Below are 22709 nucleotides of genomic sequence, written 5' to 3' on the forward strand. Positions count from 1 at the left end.
ATTTTTATTGTAAACATGCAAAGACGCTTACCTTGTGTGTCCACTGCGTCACGAACCAGCGTAGTCCTTACTTTGGTACGGTAATTTGAAGGGGTGATATAATGGAACCATCCAAAGCATCATACTGCAATGCTTTTGAGATGGTTTCGACCTAGCGCTTACATGGAGATTCTACGAGCTGACTGGTGATGGGACAGAGAGGCGCGGCCAGTAATAGCCTTATTATGATGCAAGACGAGGGAAGCATTTTCTGTGCTAGATGGTCCGTCCGCGTCATCAGTCATACTGTGAGGAAAATCGTAATACATGACATATCGATTTGAGATAGCCATATCAACGATACACGCTTACGATAGCTTTTCAGAGGTGCATGCATCATGCGTGGGTTGCATTCATATTAAAATTCGCCGCTGTGGCATGAGGGCAGAGTTCAGAAGACGAGGGTAAGCGTTGCTTTGGTCTGTTGTGCAAAGGCTTTGAGGACTTTCCTTATTTAGAAGCTTTACATTTTGCAAAACTTAGCGAGTTCGCTCAGACATTGGCGCCGCGAGTGGCTTGCCACATATATAAGTAAGGCGTGTAATGTAATATCATACTCTTCAGCAAAATCTCACATTTCCTTTCAGGTCCGGGGTCAGTAATATCTTTTATCCCTCCCTTCTGTTGACTGGCCGCTTCTTTCAAACCGCAACTCATTATACACGGGCTGCTAGCTTCCTATATCTTATTCAATATGCGTGAAAGCGGCCAGCCTAAGTCTGCCATGGTTGAGAGTGTTTGCCCCTGCTACACATTCATCACACGCCCGTTGCAGGACCCAGATACAACGACAATCACACGATAGCACATAGTATTACACATTCCGACTAAAGCTACAAGAAGCAACTAGTGAATACATGCAGATCACCAACTTTCAAGCGTCCTTCGAGCACATTCCTGAGACAGCACAAATCAAGATCATTTCTGAACATGATAGCGCAAGAGACTCACCCTAAGTCTGGAGAGATTGTGAACAATTGCCACATTCACAATTGTGCGTAACCTTCTCTTGAATTCAGGTTTGCTGAGGACTAGCTGGTATGATCCAGAGCAATGACAATATCGCGACACGTTGTCCGAGCGAACTTGCTTGCACTTGCCGCAGCGCATGTCTTGTTGCGTGAACGCTCTTTCGAGCGATCCAACTAGTCTAACCAACTCCATCTCAATCGCAATGCGGTCGTACTCTCCTCCGCAACCTCCGCAGATCCAGCGTGGCCTAGCACCATCAAGACCGTATGGCATAAGTTCTGGATCGCGGCAGAAGTCAAAGTCACGAAGTGTATCGCAATGCCGGCAAGGGACATTAGGCAATTTGAGCGGCTCGCATGGGTTGCGAAAAAGGGCTTCATTGGCAAACTCGCGCACACCAGCAAGGTCGAGGAGGTTACGCTTGAGCAAACCAATCTCAACCTGATAATCAGAGGCGAGGCCAAGCACGGTACAGGTAAATTTGACAAATTCGAGAAGCGCATTTGTCATGTTCAGATGCGAACCAGGCAGGACAGGGAACTGGAACTGAGTGGTCAGTTCTTCGTCCACGGAAGCATCTCTTTGCTTTGCTTGGATGGTGCCAACCAACCGAAGCAACTTGCGTGTGAGTTTCCTGGCGATAAACTCCCGTGTCGCATCAACCTCGTTAACTTTGCTCGGGTCAGGTTGGGTGGGCTCCGGAGCCAGATTCTGAAGCACGCGGAAGGGTGCTCTCGAACCTTCATTATGCTTCTGCCGAATCTTGAAAAGCTCGACGATGAAGAACTGGATGACGGCACCGAAATCGTCTTGAATTGCGGGTGGTAGGAAAGTCTGGATATTCCACCGAGTCTCGATGGTGAGCTCTTCTGGGGGGTCAACAGCCAGCGGGTCTTCACATACAATTCCTCCCATATTTGCAGAGTCCATGAAGAGAAGGAAATCGTAAAACCGCTCTGTTTTGAGGTACATGTGTTCGAAGAGTTCGTGTGATGTCACTGCTGTGGTTATGTAGGTGGCATATGCGTGAGCGGTGCCTGGAGGCTTTGAGGTTGCTAGCAAAATCCGGCCGAAGTCCGCATGGATGACGTGAGATCCGAGTCGCTTGAATTCAGCCAACATTTGGATGAACGTTTTCCTCATGAGCCCATGAACGAAGCGATAAATATTTGGGTCATGAAGATGGGAAGCGCTTGTGCTGATCCAGCGCCAGAAAGTGGTCAATTGCTAGCGTGGCCGGGCTTTCGAAATTTCCCTGGACTTTGTCAAGCAACCATGTCTTGACCATCGACTTGAGAATACCAAAGGTGAGACTCGAGATGTTTGATTCTCCAAGGGTAAGGTCGCGCTGAGCCTCGCCTCCGGAGAACTCATTCAGTGTCCGGGACACGGAATCGAATGCCGTTGCTCCGCCACTCCCTTCAAGCTCATTGACAGCGACAGAGTGGAGAATGGAGTTCACTGCTAAATTGCGAACAGTAACTTCTAGACACACGTTGGAGTAGCATCCAGGTGATGTAAACTCTGTGTGCTGTATGTCTTCCGCTGGTCTATTATCATCCTCGATTCCACCAAGATCTGGACGCTCCGACGGTGACCACCAAAGGACAATGTCCTGCTGAATCAGTCGCCGGGCGAAGCTGATGTCCGACAATAACAGTGGCTGATCGCCGTCGATGTGACCTATAGGGACATCATAATAATCCGCTAGAGCGATTGAGCGATCCAGCCAGATTCCTAGTGATAGGTACCGCTGAACCATCTTTTGGGCAACGTCCGGCTGCCAGGGGAAGACGTTGAGGGTATGGACTGCTTTCGCTTTCGACATTGAAAGAACAGGGAATTTTGAAAGTTTTGGAACCCAGGTGTCAAAGTAAATTTGATCCTTGATGGATGAAATTACGACAGTGTAGGACATATTTTCCAGGAGTCCGAGTTCTCTGGAGATGGATTTGAGAGCTGTCGTATCCTTGTTGTGGTATGTGGTATTGAAATCGCATGAGGCGGGATAGTCGAGCGAACAGTTTCCATACTTGGATTGTCGCTTCGCCGAAAGGTCTTTGTATAACTCTTGAAGACGGGGGATTTGTTGTCGGCGGGGAGCGGGATCAACAAGGTGAAGTTTCACAGCACCGTTAGGCATGAACATCGCAAACACATGGACATGCGATGTACTAGAACATGCATGATACAGGAAGATATACTTCGCTGAGCGACCGCCATCCAGGTATACTCTGCGAGTAAGGGAGATGCTGGCTCTGTCGAGTTGAGACAAATCGACGCCGCTGCTTTGAGCACGGTTCAGAGTCATGCCGGGTTCGTCCACAGTACATGTCTTGCCTAGTTTGAGGAGGGCACGCATCTCTAGTGGAACCTAAACAGATGTAAGCATACTATCCGCTCAAAGTGCGGATGAGATGTACCTGCCGCTCAAAGACACCATCGACATTCGGATCATTCATAAGGTCTATGAAATGCTCTTGAATTTCCTGATAAACGTCCTCCTTCACAGAAATCCGATAGAGATTGGAACAGAGAATATCACGAGGAAGGTGGCGGACAACCTTCTCGAAGGCATAGTACTCTGGTTGAAATAAGGTGTCGCGAGGTGGTGTCTTCAGGTGCAAGAAAAATTCGCGAGGAATGCGCAGAGGTACAGACACCAGTTGATCATCGACGGATACCCATAGGGTGAATCGCCCGGGAATCTTGCTGGGACGGATTTGCACAATGTCCCATCGCTGTGTTGTGCGAACCCGGGCACCTTTGAATATGGAGGGCATGATAGTGTCACCAGTGTTTCCCCAGCGAGCATTCCGCTGTTTCTTCCATCGTGGTCTCATGGCCCTGATCCATGCGGAATAGCTGATCGTAGGGTCAGGAAGTGGAGCTTCGTCGTCTGATATTTCTTCGTCGGGCTCAGGCGTCCGTTTACGGGATTTCCGATTTACAATGGCAATGCGCGGGCGTTCCAAGGTCTTATCTTGTCCAAAATCCTCCATGTCCAGTTCTGTGTCAATTATTAGAGCCTGGGACTGCGAGTCCGCAGTAGCACGCGTGAAAAAGTCGGTAACTTTGTTCTGCTTGAACTTGTCTACAGCACCTGCAACGCGACGATGCAGCCAGTCAGGGTGACGGATACGAGGAACAGGGTTTGAGACTTTCTGCATCGCGGCAGGGATGGTGATAAGCTTCTGGATAACTGAACCCAAGCGCTCCACGTAGTACTCCCAGTCGAGGATAGATCTGAGGTCGAAGGTGCAGAGGCTGTTGTCTTTGAGCCATTTTCGCAGGTAAGTGCGCTTGACACTCTCCTCTGCTGAGAATATAGCAACAGGAACCGCCCGCTCCGTAACTGGCGCTCCGCTGGGCTTCGCGGAAATGATAAACTTACAGGCGAGACCTTTGTCTTTGACCATCTGGTCACCAAGGAACTCGGCAAGTCGCTTAGCGGTGCTGATAGAGGTCGATTTCTGTCCTCCGTACTCTGCCAACGTCTTGGACATGCTACGGTTCTCGGCAATGAGTTCAACGAGCTCCTCATCGGTCAGTGTGTCAGCCTTGCTATAGAGGATATCGAGCCACTGATTCGCAACCTGCGCAACCGCGCCATAGCATTCCTCCGTCGTCGTTCCCAGAAGAAATTTCTCGAAGATCTGTGACTGGAAGATTTTGATCAACTGAAGCTCTCCCCGGCGCTTCACCTCGAACCCCTTCAGCTCCGCAAGCGACCCATCGTCATTAAAGACTGCATACCGCTTCTTTAACAATTTGTCCTCCTCCTTCGACGATGGGAGAATCATAGCTTTATACGGCCCATCTAGTTCGAAGAAAATGGAGTTCTCGCTGTGCACGATGTACTCCCCGGTTGAGGCGTCCAGGTCATGGTACTGGTGGTTGGTAAAGCGGGCGTACACAAGGTGGTTGAGCATCGTACACGGGTAGGAGAACCCGATGGCTTTCCCGTTCTTCAGTTTGAATTTGAAGTTTTCCGGGAAGACACCAGGAAGCATGCACCAAATTCCATCTGTATCGAGCTCCAGCGGGCGACCGATCTGCTCGACGAGCGCGCGCGCCATCTGGATGATCGTTGCGCCTGTAAGACAGGTGATTCCTGCCATCTCCATGGAGTGCCACCGCGCACCCTTGCGCATCACGTATCCGTAGAACGAGTTAAGGATACATTTGTGTGCAAGCTGCAGGGAGTCGTAGAGCACAATCATCTTCTTTGCCTCATCGACCTCTGCGATTGAGCGTCCCTCGCTGATCACGGCGTCCAAATTCTTCTTCCATGTTTTGTGCAGCCCCTTGTACTCATACCGACGGTCACGGAAACGTCGCACTGTGTCGACATAGAAGGGGTTCTCCCGCTGACATACGATCGATTCTCTTGTCTCCACCCTCGTATCCTTGATCTTCTTGTACACCTTCCGAGAGTAGTCACCCAGGCGTTTATGCAACAATGCAGTCTGCTCCGCGTCTGTCAAGTCTGGGAATCGCCTCTGAGGGCCCCCAGGCCTCTTCGGGGGAAAGGTCTCCTGATTTAGTGCGTGCCTAATCATGTTATACTCGTCCCTCCTCGCAGGAAAGAACTCTCCCCTCCATGCCCACTCGAGCCGTCGATCGCATGACTTTCCGGGACGGTTGAAGTCGCACACCGCGCATACAGACTCATCGACCACCGAATCTGGCTGCAAACGGTTTGAAAGCATGATGTTTGGGTACATCGCTGCAACATCCAAGTGGTAAATTAACGGCTTGTCCGTGCGCTTTGGGGTATCGCGTAATACTTCGAGCGCCGACTGTATCTGCGACTTAACCTCATCATAGTTGGTCACATCTTCCAAAGAGGATTTGGACTCCTCGGTGATGCAGAAGGTGAGTGCGGCATCAAGGTCGTCGATGAGCTGTTAAACGTAAGTCTGAGGTGGATCGCACTGTGACAGGAAGCTTACTTGTTGTACAGCTGCGGGCACGATCTTGAAGTCTGTAAGGATATCGCTGCGGAATACGCCGGCTTCGAGTGCCTCCACGTGACCTCCGACATACGTCTCTGATGCAAGTAAGTGGCCTTCGAACATGTTCAGATGCGCATCCTCGTGGCGGTTTGGCATGATGATATGCCCACGGTATGCCTCAACCTAGTTCATGTGTGAAGTCAGCTATAATTGAAAGCCACGAAGGCCTCGGACATACCATTAGGAGCGTCTCGCAAAGCGTGCCACTTCCTTTTCGCAAGACCTCGTCCGGACAGAGCGGAATGATGTTGCATAGTGAGAAAATGAAGGGGTGCACGTATTTCATGTACAAGTAGTATGTCGCTACCGCATCGGAGACCGAGTACTGCGCAAGGACCTGTGGTTGCTCCATCGCATAGCTACAAGGAATACGTCAACAATGTCAGGATTGAAATGCGATGAAAGTGAAACAACAGAAAAGTAGTGCCAAATCGAGAAAACTATTCAGAAGCGATATAGCACGTACACAGCTCAAACATAACATCATAAAGAGAGAGAAAAATAGACTCACGGTGTCATCAACTCCGGATCGAGTTCAATTGGATTGTACCCAAGCTTGGCTGTTGTGACTGCTTTCAAGCCCTGGCTTCCCTGTGGTAAATAGGAGTCCCGCTTTACCCACCTGAAGCAATCCATGTGCACGCATCCGCGGGACTTGAACTCATCCTCGTTATCCTTAGCGAACCCCGTCAGCAAGAACATGTCCAACCCGTTTGCCTTTGAGCGTTCAAAAAGGAACGGAAAATCGAAGAAGTCGCCGTTGAACGTTGCCATCACCGTAGGTTTCACATCCCTGATGTGGTTAAAAAAACGCATTATAGTAGCTGCCTGCGAGAAATGTGAGTCCGAGGTAAACACAGAGACGACAGGATCACCTCGTCCTTCTCATTGAAGATTATGAACGGACCCTCGTACCCCTCCTTCGGCGTATACTCAAAGTCATCAATATCCTCGCTTACGATCTCCCGGTTCGTTACTAAGAACCCCTGACCATCCACCATGTATGAGATCATCATCACCTGGTCCACCGCCGCATCTGGGAACTTCAGCGGCGCTTTCGTGGTCTCGATATCGAAGGCCATCACCACGGGATCCGCGCGTTTCACCTTCTCTGTCAACTGCACAAACGCAGGTTGTCCAGCTGTAAACGTGATTCCATACCATAATCCCACTCGCATCTCGTTGTCAATGGCTACTCGCAAGTAGTAAGGCACGTCAAACTCGCGGATATCCACAATGCATGACGGTGCATCTCGGTCCCTGTAATTTGTTGTATTGCTTCTGTTGATCTCCGCCCACTCCCCTTCAAGCTCTACACTCGTGCTCGCTGCCGCTACAACTTCGGCATACGCGTCGATCGCGTCTCGCTTTGCGCCGTTCGCAAGTGCGAGAGGGGCTATGTCCCGTCGCACGGCCAGAAGGTCGCTCACATTTCGAAAGCACAGCTGCATGTACAGACGACGATGGCCCATGAGGTGGTTGGGCAACTTCAAGTCCTCTTTCTTCTCCCGCACGATCCGTACAATCAAGCCTTCAAACCGCTTGTGTAACCACTCTTCAACAGAAGACTCTGACCCAGTCTGCAGAATATAGTTGATATCATAGACACCGGAAGCTGTAGAGACTCACCTTGCATGCGATGTAGAAGTAAGGCTCGTACTGCATTGTGCACTTGAACATTCCTCCGTCATCTTGAATGAAGTAAAAATCGACTGCCGCCTTTCCACCCGGGTAGTCCGCATCCTTTATTAGAGTCTAAAGGATGTTCACAGATGAATGACTTGGGTTCTTAGACACCAAACGCGACACTCACGGGATGCATGTTAATCAACCAGCCCTCCTTCCTGGCACCTTCTTGCACTCTCATGAATCCCAGCTTCTCGTCAATCTCATCGCTCTCTCTAACCCGTTCAAAGCGTTCTTCTAGTTGCGTGCCATCATCTTCCCGTTGCGGGGCTGGACCATCACCTGCTGCATTCGATCCGCCGCGACCACGTCCACGACCTCGTCCACGACCACGAAAGTGTGTGTTTCCGCGAGTACCGCCTCTGTACCCGCGACCTCTACCACTGGATGTGAGCCCAAAAGTACCTCGACCTCCGCGTGCCATCGAGTTTGTGGATAAACAATATCAAATTATCAATGGCGAAGACGGATACTTGTGACAACGCGTATGTGACATTTATCACATGACGCGACAAGGTCACAGCATGACTTGGTTCTTCCGAATCCCAAGTCTTCTTGAACAATGATGCAATGATTCACTGAAGAACTTTTCTCCATAGCTTGTCGCATATATCATAAACAACATCGGTACAATGTTGCCTATATTATCTCCTATGATTACACGAGCAAAGAGTTGTTCCAAGAAGACGCCAAACAACGAACAACCCTTCACTTGATCTTGTGCGGTGTCATGGGGTACGTAATGTTATGCTGGCACAATGCGGCTAGAATCAAAAAGATCATCAATTATTTAATGGTCGGTTTATCAATATAACTTTGTACTTACTCATCATCTGACTTTGACCGGCCAGCCCATTGATATCCTTTTACTATCAAGATTATGTTCAAAGCGAGATGTCTGACCGTCATAGAAATCTAGACTTGCCAGGAAATAGTTCATCAACAATGACGAAATCAGCAGTTGGTGCGATTCTGGCTATCGCCCTTGCTGCCGCGTCGTCCATAAGAGCGTCGCCGCCTGGAGCAGTCGTGCGTCGACAATGGCAATTGTGTAGTGCTAAAATGCATCTAAACGTCTGCCCTCCCAGTACATCGACCCTTTACAATACAATGTTGTGGGAGCAAACTACACAAAATGGCGCAACTCGTCCCTTATTGGTTTTAACCCCACCAACAGTGCACCCCCATTCATTCAGGTCTTTGACCCTTCATTCCTCGATGTTACCGGACCATCTGCCACCATTCGCGAAATTGCTTCGAATCCTGGCTTTGCTTTTGCCCATGAAGCGCCCATCTACGTTCCAGATCTCAACTTGGTCTTCTTTGCAAGCAATGGCGGTGGCGCACTTGGGTACAGTGGCTGGTATAACAACAGCGTTGTTAGCATGATCAACATGACAGAAGTCGACATGGCGCTGACTTCTACGCCTGGAAATGTCAATATCCAGGCTTCAAACAGTGGGTCACTCCCGCTTGATCATTGATGCTTAGCCATCCCGACTCTCAGCTCAACCTCTCCGACAACGTCCAAATGGTCAACGGGGGAACAGGCCCATACAAGGGAGACCTTCTGTTCGTTACCTCAGGCCGCGCTTTGCTTCCGCCTTCTGTTGTTCGCGTCAATCCTAGCCCTCCCTACAATACCACTGTTATTCTGGACAACTTCTTAGGCAGACAGTTCAATTCGCTCAATGATATCAAAATTCTCCCTGGCACGGACATCATGTTCTTCACCGATCCTGCGTGAGCAATCGATGAGATCATTATATCTCCAATGTTAATGACTTCTCCAGCTATGGGTGGCTAAACGGTTTCCGTCCTGAACCAATGTTACCATCACAAGTATACCGCTTCGATCCATCGACTGGGCAGGTCAGAGTTGTCGCTGACCAGTTTGTGCACCCGAATGGTATTGCGTTCGCGCCAAATGGCAAAACTGCATTTGTGTAAGTTTGGTTTTTTCTCTCTCGTGTTTGTGGATTAGAATAATGCATCAGCACCGACACGGGTATTTTTGGAGGCTTCCTCGGGACAAATCAGACCTTTCCAGCCACAATGTTAGTTTTCGCACCTACAACGATGGTAATCAGATACTCAAGCGAATTCTAAAGCTATCAGTTCGACGTCGACCCAACGACGCAGTCGTTCATGAATCGTAGAGTGTTCGCCTACAGCGACTCTGGTGCACCCGATGGCATTCAACTTGATACCAAGGGCAACGTTTATGCCGGCTGCGGCGATGGTATTAATGTCTGGAATGGGGAAGGCATGCTCATTGGGAAGTTCTATCTAAACAGCACCACAGCCGAGCTGATGTTCACGAAGTCTGGTCTCGTTATTTTGGAGGAGACGGCGATGTATGTGACAAACATCCAAGCTCGTGGAATGACTCTAGCCACGTGGTAGCTTTCTGTGTACTGCCATGCTTGTCACGAATTTGATGCATACTGTGATACTACGTAGCTGTTCTGTGAGGTGTGGAGACATACTAGAGTGTGACAGGTCACATGGCAAGCACATATTTTGAGAATATTCAGAGGTTTTTGGTGGGTACAAATATATGTAAACGTGTTGCGTCCAAATCAAGGAGTGAGCCAGACTCCAAACCAATCAGCGGTGTGTACACTGTCAGTTGCCGAAAACCTATTGTAGAGCCCAAAAATGGACAATGTGTCAATGAGCCCTGAGATATATTTATAATATATTTTTCTCACTATCTGTGTGAGAGATTTGGTTTAGAGCTATTCGAGAGCTGGGAAGCAGCCTATACAAGATATATCATATATAGCAGCGTTCTGAAAAAGTAAACAAAATTTTAAAATGAAACAGGGAAGGTTCAAACTCAAGCATTCCGCTTGGAGCATTCTAAGTTCACAATGAAGCTATACCGTTAAGCTATCAGTTCTTGTATATCTGATGTTGCTAATAGTATATCATCACCTCTAGGTCATCTCTTCACAAATTTCGCTAAGTCTCGCAGCGCAAGCATCTTGATCAGTGTAACATCTACCATACACAAAGCAGTTTTTCAGAAATTTAAGTTCTATATGATGCCATTTGCCTTCAGTATGCTCAGGGAAATAGAACTTGGTGTATTTTGTGTAGGATACACATAGTGAATACTAGCAAGCTACCTTGACTCCATTAATGAAATTCTAGCTAGGATGTTCATGCGAGCTTTTTTATAGGTATACCATAGATCTGATGCTTAGACCTATGCACTAGCCCTGAATTGGACCAAATTTGAGCTGTAATCAATCTGTTGCGCAGGTCGGGAAAAAACCTTTGGTAAATATCTGATCTATTAGCTTTACAGCATTATTTATTTATTTATGTACCATGTCTATATTCAACCTTGTATCTGCCTGGTTGCCGGGTGTTGTAAATAGTTTTCTCACTATATCGCTACAGCCTAAAGCGGCTGCTGGTGGTGTAGCGAGTCTTCATCTCAGTACTTAGTGCCAAATATGTACATACAAAAATTATTTCAAACACCGCAACTTTGGACTCTTACACACCTAGCCAACTTCCTTTTGAACAATGGATCAAGCCGTCAGGTACACCAGACAAAGAGGCATGTGATTGGTTAGTTCCAGACACTAACACTTTTAGTTCGGCAATCACCACCACCACCGTTACAGTGACTCCATGTGATGTCACAATGCCAAATTGAGTAATTCTGTTGCAGTGAAAATTTTCACTAATGCAGGAGAGACGTGTCTTGATATTCACGTGTCGTTGACGCGTCATATGCAATATAAGAAGGTAGAAACATGCATGTATTGATTCCTAAGTAGTACTATGCAATTGGAAGCAATGAAAACATCAAGTAGCGAGTGTAAGAATGCAAAATCATAGCAAGTGAGAGTGAGCTTGCAATTGTGAAAGCATGCGAAGGAACAAAAAAAAACTAGACAGAAGTACAAGCTTTCTTTGCATTTGCGATGCCAGCGCTATTAGTCTTCTGCTTGCGAGAACTAGACCCAACTTGAACATTTTCCTTCTCACCCTCAAAAAGAGGCATAAGCCATTGCGCCATCGGAATATTCGCGTCTTCCTGTTCGAGAGCAGTCAGTGTGAAGGAGGTGAGGATCTGCACAGGGAGAGGATGTCCAATGAGCTTCTCTGGGTGCGCATACTGAGGATGGAGTTCTTCAAGATGCTGGATCATGTTGTAACGCCAAACAGCATCAATGAAGGGAGCAACAGTGCAACTTTTCTTGCCGGTGACGGGCGCCAAAGACGGGTGACACAACTTGCATTTGAGAGGGACATTGCGACAGGGCCTGTTGTTCGAGCCAATGTCAGCATTTGGGTACCAGAATGTGTGGGCATAAGGGCAGGATGATTCGACCTTCGAAACGGCACCACTCATCAGTAAACTAATATGCGCTGTACAGAACTGTACAGAACTGGACAGCACCCAAGGGTGACAGCTTGGTCCCTTTGTGACAGTAACTCACAGATGCACCCATTCTGTGCCACACTGAACAGAATCTCACAGGCACTCCAGTGACTGTCTCGTGCACAGAATATGTGCTTAAATTTAGGTGTCACTCTGCATAGAGGCTTACAGACCTACTTGTACACAAAACTCAGCCAGATATGTAGTAGCATAATAGATCTAGTGATGTTCCGGCTTGGCTTCAAGCCCCGGGCCAGGCCAAGCCAGGCCTGATTGAGCCAGGCCCAGCCCAGGCCTAGGACATGGGCTGACCAGGGCTTTGGCCTAGGCTTCAATTTTGCGAAGCCTAAGCCGCCGGCCCAAGCCATGGCTTAGCAGTGCACTATCTATTTTGGTATGTGAGTTTCTGTTTCTGTTTATGTTGCCATCTGGCGATTGGTATCAGCTTCTCAGTCGATCATACCATGAGGTATGTCAGAATGAGATCACAGTGAGTTGCTGTTGTCATGTTATTAAAGCTCACTGATATTTACCCTGGTCTTGAAAAGCAAACATTCAGCAATCCATGCGCCTCTACAGTCTTGCCTGGCGCTTCAACTTCGCTGCCTTCGCAAACTTAATCTGTTTTGAATCACATTTGATTTTTTATATGTGGTATATGTATATGTGTTGTATCTACCTAGCAGCCTGCAATGACCAGCACAGTCCACACAGATAGTGAAGATGAACCTATCGTGCATTCTCATCCCATACGCAGGATCAAACCCACTGCTGCTCTCCTCCAACACTCGGAGAAGGCCGCCCTTCCATCCCAAACCAAAGCCATCAATGAATTCCGTGCCGTGGAGGCAGCCAAGCGTGCTTTGGAGGTTTCTGCCCAACCCAAGCCCATGCCTCCCCCACCCACAGCTATTCCCTCATCCAATGTGCCTCCCCCACCCTCACCTATTCCCTCGTCCAACAAACACTTGCATCCTGATGATGCCTTCGTCGACATTGAAGATGAATCTGTTGATGAAGACCATGACTCGGTCTGTGAGAATGCTCGTACCAACCCTAAGCCTTGTAGAAAGAAACAGAAGGCCCCAGAGAAGTTCCCCGAGTTGGTTGATGGAGAAGGGGTTCTCATCGACATTGATGTCTCTATTGCAGACCCAGGATCGTTGAAGGTACAACAATTCAGATGGTGAGTCTGAACAATGTTGGGTCTTGCAAGACCTAGCTGCTATTCGACCCTAAAGGGTTTCTGGACTAGGCTTAAGGCTCAGAGGAGAGGAAATATCATAGAAAACTGCTGAGCACTCAGACTCATACTGATACTGGTGAAAAGATTGCTTGCTTATGTAAGCTACAAAAGTGCCAACATAAGGTAAGGTAAAAACAGTCTCTACAAGCCCAGCCAGAAATGAATCCTTACATTGTCTTGGGAAGGCAAAACTGCCAATATCAATGCATTCTTTGGAGCGACATTTGAGCAAACCGGGGCCAATGGCAAAGTGAAGAAACACTGAAAGTGCAGTGTTTGCCCATAAGTCTACCTTTGTACTCTCATACTACTCACTCACTCGTTTGTAGGAAAAAATGTGTCCTCGTCAATGAAATCACCACCCTTCATCGCCATGCTGAGGCCCATTTTTCCAGCAAGTATTGCAAATGGGCAAACCAACATTCATTTGAATCAATGTTACCTGGCGACGTTGTAGAAACAACAATACAGAGAGGAACAAATGAAGCTGCTAACTGTATCTAAAAATGTTGTAAGGTCGCGCGTCGCCTAGTCTGCGTTACCTGAGGAGACAAGTGCGTTCGACCCTAAAGGGGAAGCGAGTGCAGCGAAGATCTAGAGGTATGCGCTGAAGCAAAGCGCGAGAAAGCGCAGGTGCACGCAAGGCACAAAGGCGCAGGAACGCACGTGCGTGCGGAAACAATAGAGGTTAGACTTAAGTGATAATATGATGCAAGATAAGAGAAAAGAGATGTGAAGTATAGACAAAATGGATTTCTACTATGTTCTTCTAGGCAGATAGTGGGTGGAAAGTAAAGTAAGGTAAGGTAAGTTGTAAAAAATGGAAAGTTAGTTGAAAAAAGTAAGTAATAGTATGTACTGCTGGCACTTATATAGCATGCCTAAGCGCGGTCATGTGGAGCCGAAGCGCTACCAAGTAGGTATGTAAAGATATATATAAGTAAGGGTCCATTATAAAAATAGAGGTGGAATGATATGCTAATAAAAGAAATGGAAATATATGCACTAGAGGGTTTGGTGGACAGTGGATGGATGCTTCTGGATGGCTGGCGCTATAGGGCGCTCAAGCGTGGGAACACGCACGCGCATATACATCGCGAAGCGCGGGAATGGTGCGCGCATGGCGCGCGTTGTGCAGGAAAGTTGCACCTCATATAGGGATAGCTGCGGGTAGCGCACGGAGTGACACTACAAGTTCATGCTATGTACTCCTTGGTGGGAACTGCCATATCATGCCATGAGAGGCATGAGTCTCTACAACGTGAAGGCTTGCAAGGAGAACGCTGCGCAGCAGAGGATCAATGCTCATCTCACTGAACTTAAGGCCGAACGAGTCATACCATATTCTGACAAGTTGTTCAGACAAGCTGCCATTGAATGGCTTGTGGCGACTGAGGAGACTGTTGAGGCAGCTCTACCAGCAGGTGTATCTGCCATTCATTGGTGGGGGGTACGTTCTATGGCTTGCACTACTTGGAAAATTCGCACTAATGTCAATTTTGCTCAAGATGAATGCACCAAGATATCCAGTATGGGCCTCGCTTGCACGAGATTACCTATCCATCATGTAATCATCAGTCTCAAGCGAGCGTGCATTTTCCCAAGGTGGCATAACCATCAGTAAACGATGGAACCGGCTTAAAGGAGACATTGTTGAAGCTCTCCAATGTCTCAAATGTGCGATACGACACGACCTTCTCTTTTGCGAGCCTGGACCATCCTCTCTCTTGGAGTCGGAGGAATTTGACGACTCTGAATTGGAAGCTGACAGTGAGGAGAGGATCAGAGATGTTGCTGTAGACGAGGAGGATGCTTGGGATGCTTTGATTTCAGATGATGACGAGGTTTCTGAGTAGCGTTACTTCATGTATCTTCTTGTGCTACTATACTATGAATCTACAACTTTGCATACCACCAAGCCGTGGCCTAGTATGGCTCAAGCCATGGCTTTGGGCTGGCTTGGGCTCATGGCCTAGGCTTGAAATATGGCAAGCCTAAGCCAGGGCTTTGAGCTCAAGCTGGGCTGGAACGTCACTAAATAGATCATATTGATAATAGAATGATAAGCAAGATAACAGAATACAGTAAACAAATGTAGGAAACAGAAATACTCGGACATGTTGTAGGGATTCATTTCTGGCTGGGCTTGTAGAGACTGTTTTTACCTTACCTTATGTTGGCACTTTTGTAGCTTACATAATGAAGCAATCTTTTCACCAGTTACCAGTATGAGTCTGAGTGCTCAGCAGTTTTCTATGATATTTCCTCTCCTCTGAGCCTTAAGCCTAGTCCAGAAACCCTTTAGGGTCGAATAGCAGCTAGGTTCTGCAAGACCCAACACATTGTTCAGACTCACCATCTGAATTGTTGTACCTTCAACGTGAATATGAAGCATCAGTCAAGAATGATCTGCAGGTGGTCATGTCGAGTCCCTGCAGCTCTGTCGACCCTCAAACTTGCGGTCCTGTATGGATAAAATTAGTATCAAATAAGACACACAAAAGCAACATTCTCGCCATCCAGCTTCAGCCCACTCTTGCAGTTGCGCCAATAACCTAGGGCCATGGTACAGATCCTGAAGGATGGCCTTGAGCATTTGGACCATTTTGGAGTAGATAGGGCCTTATTCCCTTGCAGTAAACTTTGGGTAATATTTGCCATGGCCGTTCTTTGTGAGACCATTGAGAACGCAGTTGTACTATAGAGAGAAAACTTGAATCAATATATTATAATGTTGAGTAGGGGCAAAAATACTACTGCACTGACCAAAGCCAGACATGACACGGGCAATTGGTTGTGGAATATGTCTGGTTGCCTGCATGCAATTTGGTAAGGTCCCATATAAAAGAAGATGATGACAGCGTCACGAAGTGCGGGATGAGCAAAATTCCTTGTTTTACCCTAGAAAGATTCTCTGAGAATAGACACTATAAGCGCAAGATCACTTACATATTCATCTAATCCAAAGTGTAGGAAGAGTGACCCTTCCAGTAAGTCTGCAGCAGTGCGTTCTACCACTCTGCACGTTCTGGAATGGGGACCGAAGGTGGGGGAATGAGCGAGTATGATTGGGGCGCAAGGCTCATAGCAGATTTCTTCAAGTCGGATCGCCAGGTTGCAAGATCATCATACAACTGTAGTATAGATCTGAAACAATGAGAGCAGCAGGAATGTGAGTTTTACACCTACCAGACGAGCCATGTTAGATTTCTGTTGCGGCCAAATCTCTGAATTGCAACATGAAATGAATTGGTTTTAAGAGGGAACAAATGCTTACCGGCTTCAAATTGTTTACCATCCTGGTCCCATGTAACTAAGACTGAAACAAGAACCTCGCTTACAGACAATGGTAAATCAGCAACTAAAGCTGGGAAGGGATTCTCCAGGGCATGTTGCACACAACATTCTCCTTTAGCATCCTCAAGAAAACATTTCCATTGTGGACCATACCATGCTAGTTGAGTGGGCTTTGGCCTGTCAAGTTTCCTCAATCATTTAGTTTTAGACCGCTGGGTTGGTTGGTCCTCGTTGGACTTGACTTGATGCAACAACTTGAGGGTTTCAGGATCAGGAAGGCGTGGCCGGCCATTCTTCTTGTGATGGCATTTTAATACATCGTCGGGCTGCAACATCATGATCTATAAAGAAAAAGAGTGAGCCTCACAAAGGATGAGTTCCATCACCTCACCTGAACTTCCTGCGGCTGTGGCTGCATGTGCAAGGTATCCAGAGGAATCTTGAAAAGCAAGTAACTGTCAGCACAATACTGGCAAGTCAACCCATCATACCTGTGAACTGTTGGACCACTGGATGGATGACATGGAAGGATTAACTGCATGTGAGACACTGGTCTGTGCAACCGCGTCATCTTCATCGCGGGAATATTGAAACTCAAAGTCTGGTGTAAGAGGACAAGTGACTTGAGGTTGCAAAGGAAGCTCTTGCCCAGAAAATCCTGTGATTGGTATTAGTAAGAATGTTCAAAAGACAAGGGCAGAAGGCGACTAATCCTGGTAGTTTGCCTCTGAACACGCAGGAGAGTTGCAAACACATTACCTGGATGTTCAGTGTGATGTCCACCAACCTCCCCCCAGCCAAACTGCCAGTGACTCATCTCCTCCTCCTCCTCTTCCTCCTGTTCTTCATTGTTGTCATCATCGTCATTGTTGTCATTGTTGTCGTCTTCATCGTCAGAATCAACAATTCCTTGCGCATGGACATCACATATGTTCTGGTCCAGGAAGCCAGTTGGGGGTGCGACTGAATTAGCTACACTAGGGCCAGTTACAATTTTACGAGATTGCTTCCCAACGACTTTCCTCCCAACAGTGTTTAGACCTGGATCAGGAGGGACAGCAGTGGCATGTGTAGTGAACACAAATCTCCCTCCAGCTTGATGGAACAAGAGATTAAGAGGCTGTAAGGGTTCCACGGTACCGACGTCTGCGCATGAGGTGTTAGGAACATTTGTAGTAGCCGATGAAGTATATGGCGGGGGTGCAACCTAGATGTGAACGGTCAACATAAATAGACAAAATACAACTATGCATCAGACCTTTGGATGACGGCCTCGGCCCTTGCCACAAGGTGGTTCTGGAGCCCGAGGGTTGACAGGAACAGTAGAATCAAGGGATGTAGAGCCCTTAGGTCGGTGTACCCAAGACAGAGCTTCTAACAATGTGCTGATCTTCTCCAATTGAGCATTCCTACCTCCTGTTCCTGCATTGGCATGGCCAGAACATCTACCAGGTTCATCAGTGCTTTTTTCATCCAGACGGAGTGACACAAGTGGCATGCCAGATGTCTCGACAGGTTCTGCTGCTCGAGGCTTCTTAGACTACAGCATTTTTATATTGCTGACACTTACTTTGTATAGTATCAAGCATTGTTGTATCTTTACAGTGAAGCTCCTTGTTTTGAGCGTGGAGCCCCATGGTGTGGGCACAGAGCTGCAAGGTTAGGGCATGGAGCCACTGGGTTGGAGCGTGGAGCCGTAGCTCCATGTGAACATGAAACCTGCTGGTGCGAGTACAAAGCTCTTCAGTTAGAATGCGAGTTTCCTGAGTTAGAATGCAAAGCCTCTGGGTTCGAGTGCTCTGCACTTGCATCCGGGTTCGGATACTCTTCATGAATTGTTGTGGCGAGTTGCTTGCAAGTAACATGGGGAGGGAGGTCCTTGACAAATTTCTCTGAATCTTTTAAGGCAACGTAAGATGACACCATCTGTATCAATGACAAGGGGGATCAAGTACACCTCACCCAAGTATGAAGTAAGGTCTTGCATCTGAACTGTAGTGTAAAGATATGTTTTAGTTTGTGTGGTTTGGAATACTGGAAAACGCACGAGGACTCCATTCCCTAATGGTTAAGACAACATCAGGCTCCTCCACAAATGCACCCTTGGTTCTTCTATTCTCGTTAGACTTCTTGGACTTGCCTTTCCACTTAATCATCCTGGCTTTCTCTACATTGCTATCATCCTCATCTTTGTCTCAGCCCAACTCAGCCTCATACATATCACCAAGATGTTTCCTCAGATATGGACCGACCAAAGCGTGCAACTGACTTGCAGATAGTGATTTGAGATCAAAATCAGGGCCAGGAGGCGGAACTCCTGTGGGCCAGTCATAGATACACAGCCTTGTCAAGTATAAGACATCAAGCATTGTCATCCATCTACTATTTGAGGTTTTCAATGCTTGACCAACATCAGCTACTGAAAAAATGTGAGCACACCGACAGCAGGAACAGGCAAGACACAAACCAAATGCTTCACTGATAATGACAGGTGCCACCATACGATTTCTATCCCTGTCTGATTTACCATTGCATAGAAGCGAACCATTGGGAACTGCGGCAGGGGGTAGGAGAAAACTAATACTCTTGCCTTCTGCTTGTGCAGCCTCCAAGTCCTTGTACCTGTAATACATCCCAAGCATGTTAGCATGACGTACCCTCTGACTGAAGATAAAACACACTTAAGGATCATCGTGATTTCATCTATCACATGCTTGGCATCTACTTTTTGAGCGTCAATGAGGGCCTTTACTATACCAGGCCCCGCAAAAAAGCCTGAGGCCTGGTGGCCAGATTCCTCATCCCCTGGATAGATAACGATACCAGCGACATGAATTCTGTGCGTGCAGTGCCAATACAAAGCCTTCCAAAGGTCGGGTTATTAATGAATGTTAGTCACCAAAGAGCACTCACCGATTTTGCAAACATTTCACAAACTTCCATCATAAGGCTGCATGACTCACATGAGGATAGATTGTCAGGAGTGGCAACTGCATGATCAAAATGCTCCCGAATTTGCTTCCACAGAGCTGCGTTCTTAGGGTCCTTGTGCAAATGGGCATAATAATGCTCAGCTTGCTTAGCTTTCCATGCCTGCAAGCTCACTAAAAGGTCATAAATAAATATTGGAATAATCTCGAATGCAATAACATACCTGCTTTAGATGGGTGCAGTACAGTTTTAAACCAGGCTTGATGCTGATTCCAGATGAACTCCTTGCGTGTTGCCTTCCTCGCTAGTCCTGCTTCTGTCAGAATTACCTGCCAATGTTTCCCAAACTGTTTGCCAATTTTGGTTGCTTCTGCCTTGACCCTCTTGCCAAAATCATGCACTGCCGAAATGGCTTCTTTAGATAGTCTGCCTGCTTTATATGTGTCCTCATCCCCGTCTTCAGGCCTGTTTTCTTCATTGGAGCCCTCTAAATCATCGACATGGACATCTGCTACTGCTTTTCCCTTCTGCTTGTCCTCTGCAGACAGCCTGGGTGTGTGCATAGGATCTGCACTATGCTCTGCCTTCTTTCGCTGCTCTTCCGATTTAGCCCAGTCGCTGTCAGAGCCAGAGCTCTCTGCAGATTCCTCTCATCGCCAAAAAAGTATAACTTGTGAACACTGGATCTACGTGGGCGAAGGGTCATGGACACAGCTAAAAAAACATGACAGCGGTATACTACAAAATGTATAATGAAGCTTACCTGCAGTTTTCTCCCTTTCATTTGTTGCTATCGCACTGTCACATTCACCGTCAGATGGAACTTTAATAAATCATATTAGTTGATGTACTACGAGATGAATAGAAAAGCTTGCATGCATTCCCCTCCCTTTCATTCGCTGTTGCATCATCATTGCATTCATTTGAGGACAGAACTGCAATACAACATGTTGGTCGTTTTACTACAAAACATACATATTGTGAAACTTACCTGCATGATTCACACAGTTGTTCGTTGCCACAGTACTGCTGTGATCACCATCGGACTGAACTGTGATAAAATATGTTGGGCGTGTACTATGAGATGTATGAAAAAAATCACCTGCAGTCTTTTCTCTTTCGTTTGTCACTGCAGGACCACTGTGGGACAGAACTGCAATAGGCTACATTGGCTGAGTGTTCATAACATATATAACAAAATTTACCGGCAGCCTCCTCCCTTTCATTCGTCACTGCAGGGCCACTACAATCACCATTGGATGTTACTATAATACCGTCAATGTTTAAGACTATCCTGCAAATGGGTAAAACAATACCTGTATTTGAGTCACTATCATTGCGAGCACTATCTTCCCTGGGACTAGCTGAGGGACGAGAGTTGATAAAAATTAAACATGTAAGAGAAAACCTACCTAATGGTCTATCGTCATCTGTGCCATCTACGGAATCATCAGTGGTCAGATGGTAGAACTCAGTATGCATCAGTGAAATTACCTTCAGTTAACTGGGCCTTGGGATCCTCACATATGTCATCGGACTTCTTCCTGACCAACAAATGCCTGGCAAAATTGGAGAAGAACATGTCTTCCTCAGCAGATGATGTCATAGGATTGGAATGTTCCGACCTTGGAAGGGGACGAGGCTTAGGCCAAGGACAACATGACTGATATTGAGTTAGTGGATGATAAAATGATAACTATAGGCTTACATTGACTTGGGTCTGATGGGCCAACTTTAGACCACAGCAGGAACGGGATTGGTTTTGATCATAGTCAGCTGGAAGTGGTGCTTTTGTCTGATGCCCAGAGCAGGTAATAGAGGGCATATTTGAAACTGTTCCTTGTAATCACAAAGATATGAGGAAAAAAATGTCGAAAGAAACACAAAGTCAGGTGAGGATACAATGAATGTGGAAGAATTCAGATTGTAAGAGTAAATATAAACTTGAAATTGGGAGGGTGACTATTAATCACATGGCATTATATACATCAACTAGACCCTAAAGATGGTTAGTTTGACAAATCATAAGATATCATTCTTTTCGGCTTGGTGCTTAAACACAGAATATGAGCATTCATTAAAGGGCTAGACACTGGTTGCTATATGATACACCCATTTTTAGAAATAATAGAGATGAATAATGTAATAATGAAATGAAGTTCCAATAGAACTTGCCTGCTAGCTGAACAATATTGGCGGATCGCTCAGGAGATGCGTTACAGTGATGGGATTGAACCAAAATAATGCGGATAATAGGGCAGAAGATCTATGGATAACTTTGAGTACTAGAGCCTACTCTAGAATGTGCAGTAGACTGACCTTTGGCATACAGTGACGCCTCAAGTTGAAAGTTCCTGAAGAGAAGACAATGGTTGAAGTCCTCGCCACCCAAGTGGTTGTCACTCATGGTAGCTTTGACTTGGTAGAGCATTTGTGGATGAAATGGTAGGTGAATAATACGGATAATAGGGTGGAAGATCTATGTGAATAGCTTTGAGTACTAGAGCCTACTCTAGAATGTGCAGTAGACCGATGTAGAAACAACAATACTGAGAGGAACAAATGAATGCTCCTGACTGTATCTAAAAAATGTTGTAGGTCGCGCATTGCCTAGTCTGCTATGCTTGAGGTGGCAAGCGCGTTTGACCCTTAAGGGGAAGCAAGTGCAGCAAAGATCTAGAGGTACGTGCTGAAGCGAGGCGCGAGAAAGTGCAGGTGTGCGCGAGGCGCGGGAACACGTGCATGTATTAGCGCGAAGCATGGGAAAGCGCACGTGTGGAAATGAGAAAGAGTAAGCTTAAGTGAGGATATGATGTAAGACAAGAGAAGAGAGATGTGAAGTATAGACAATTTGGATTTCTACTATGTTCTTCTAGGTAGATAGTGGGTGGAAAGTAAAGTAAGGTGAAGTTCAGTGGTAAAAAGTTGGTTGGAAAGTCCATTGTAAAAATGGAAAGTCCCCTGTACTATCTACTGCTGGCGCTTATATAGCGCACCTAAGCGCTGTAATGCGGATCCGAAGCGCTACCGAGTAGGTATGTAAAGATATATATGAGTGAGAATCCATGATAAAAATAAAGATGGAACAATATGCTAATAAAGGAAATGGAAATAT

General features: G+C 46.8%; 5 protein-coding genes across 5 annotated transcripts; 2 read left to right on the forward strand and 3 right to left on the reverse strand.

The window, feature by feature from the left end:
• Positions 1 to 783: 783 nt before the first annotated feature.
• Positions 784 to 8143, reverse strand: F5891DRAFT_1038298 (uncharacterized protein). Its single transcript, XM_041361886.1, has 10 exons — positions 7843 to 8143; positions 7659 to 7784; positions 6905 to 7609; positions 6541 to 6857; positions 6208 to 6388; positions 5967 to 6152; positions 3435 to 5918; positions 2273 to 3385; positions 991 to 2238; positions 784 to 936 (listed from the first exon to the last, which is right to left on the reverse strand). The coding sequence occupies exons 1-10, from the start codon at positions 8137 to 8139 to the stop codon at positions 904 to 906; spliced, it is 6690 nt and encodes a 2229-aa protein (XP_041225315.1). The 5' UTR covers positions 8140 to 8143; the 3' UTR covers positions 784 to 903.
• Positions 8144 to 8474: 331 nt separating this feature from the next.
• On the forward strand, positions 8475 to 10145 carry F5891DRAFT_1038307 (calcium-dependent phosphotriesterase). The gene is made up of 8 exons (XM_041361887.1): positions 8475 to 8509; positions 8542 to 8576; positions 8626 to 8744; positions 8804 to 9151; positions 9223 to 9458; positions 9509 to 9661; positions 9713 to 9772; positions 9827 to 10145. The coding sequence occupies exons 3-8, from the start codon at positions 8661 to 8663 to the stop codon at positions 10119 to 10121; spliced, it is 1176 nt and encodes a 391-aa protein (XP_041225316.1). The 5' UTR covers positions 8475 to 8509; positions 8542 to 8576; positions 8626 to 8660; the 3' UTR covers positions 10122 to 10145.
• Positions 10146 to 11754: 1609 nt separating this feature from the next.
• On the reverse strand, positions 11755 to 12093 carry F5891DRAFT_934560 (uncharacterized protein; the record flags this gene model as incomplete). Its single annotated transcript, XM_041374021.1, has 1 exon — positions 11755 to 12093. A coding segment is annotated over one exon (339 nt), but the record flags the coding sequence as incomplete, so codon positions are not given.
• A 719-nt stretch (positions 12094 to 12812) lies between these two features.
• F5891DRAFT_1189551 (uncharacterized protein) lies at positions 12813 to 13407 on the forward strand (the record flags this gene model as incomplete). The annotated part of the gene is made up of 2 exons (XM_041367184.1): positions 12813 to 13306; positions 13362 to 13407. The coding sequence occupies 2 exons, from the start codon at positions 12813 to 12815 to the stop codon at positions 13405 to 13407; spliced, it is 540 nt and encodes a 179-aa protein (XP_041225318.1).
• A 2970-nt stretch (positions 13408 to 16377) lies between these two features.
• F5891DRAFT_1189553 (uncharacterized protein) lies at positions 16378 to 21200 on the reverse strand (the record flags this gene model as incomplete). Its single annotated transcript, XM_041367185.1, has 19 exons — positions 16378 to 16500; positions 16556 to 16593; positions 16644 to 16840; positions 16874 to 17004; positions 17055 to 17102; positions 17155 to 17321; positions 17372 to 17870; positions 17922 to 18184; positions 18234 to 18404; positions 18469 to 18561; positions 18626 to 18655; positions 18711 to 18830; positions 18888 to 19079; positions 19131 to 19285; positions 19345 to 19526; positions 19577 to 19767; positions 19818 to 20243; positions 21007 to 21033; positions 21089 to 21200. The coding sequence occupies 19 exons, from the start codon at positions 21198 to 21200 to the stop codon at positions 16378 to 16380; spliced, it is 3165 nt and encodes a 1054-aa protein (XP_041225319.1).
• Between the last annotated feature and the right edge of the window lie 1509 nt (positions 21201 to 22709).

This window comes from Suillus fuscotomentosus, assembly GCF_016647785.1.
Source record: "Suillus fuscotomentosus strain FC203 chromosome Unknown F5891scaffold_31, whole genome shotgun sequence".
Classification (NCBI taxonomy): domain Eukaryota; kingdom Fungi; phylum Basidiomycota; class Agaricomycetes; order Boletales; family Suillaceae; genus Suillus; species Suillus fuscotomentosus.

What these genes read in the sequence shown, in the direction of transcription:
- F5891DRAFT_1038307 (XM_041361887.1), top strand. Translation starts at nt 8,661, where the DNA reads ATGACGAAATCAGCAGTTGGTGCGATTCTGGCTATCGCCCTTGCTGCC. An exon ending in CGTCGCCGCCTGGAGCAGTC is followed by an intron (nt 8,745 to 8,803) that starts GTGCGTCGACAA and finishes CTGCCCTCCCAG; the next exon opens with TACATCGACCCTTTACAATA. An exon ending in AATGGCAAAACTGCATTTGT is followed by an intron (nt 9,662 to 9,712) that starts GTAAGTTTGGTT and finishes ATAATGCATCAG; the next exon opens with CACCGACACGGGTATTTTTG.
- F5891DRAFT_1038298 (XM_041361886.1), bottom strand. Translation starts at nt 8,139, where the DNA reads ATGGCACGCGGAGGTCGAGGTACTTTTGGGCTCACATCCAGTGGTAGA. An exon ending in TTTGCGAGACGCTCCTAATG is followed by an intron (nt 6,153 to 6,207) that starts GTATGTCCGAGG and finishes CACATGAACTAG; the next exon opens with GTTGAGGCATACCGTGGGCA. An exon ending in TGCCCGCAGCTGTACAACAA is followed by an intron (nt 5,919 to 5,966) that starts GTAAGCTTCCTG and finishes TACGTTTAACAG; the next exon opens with CTCATCGACGACCTTGATGC.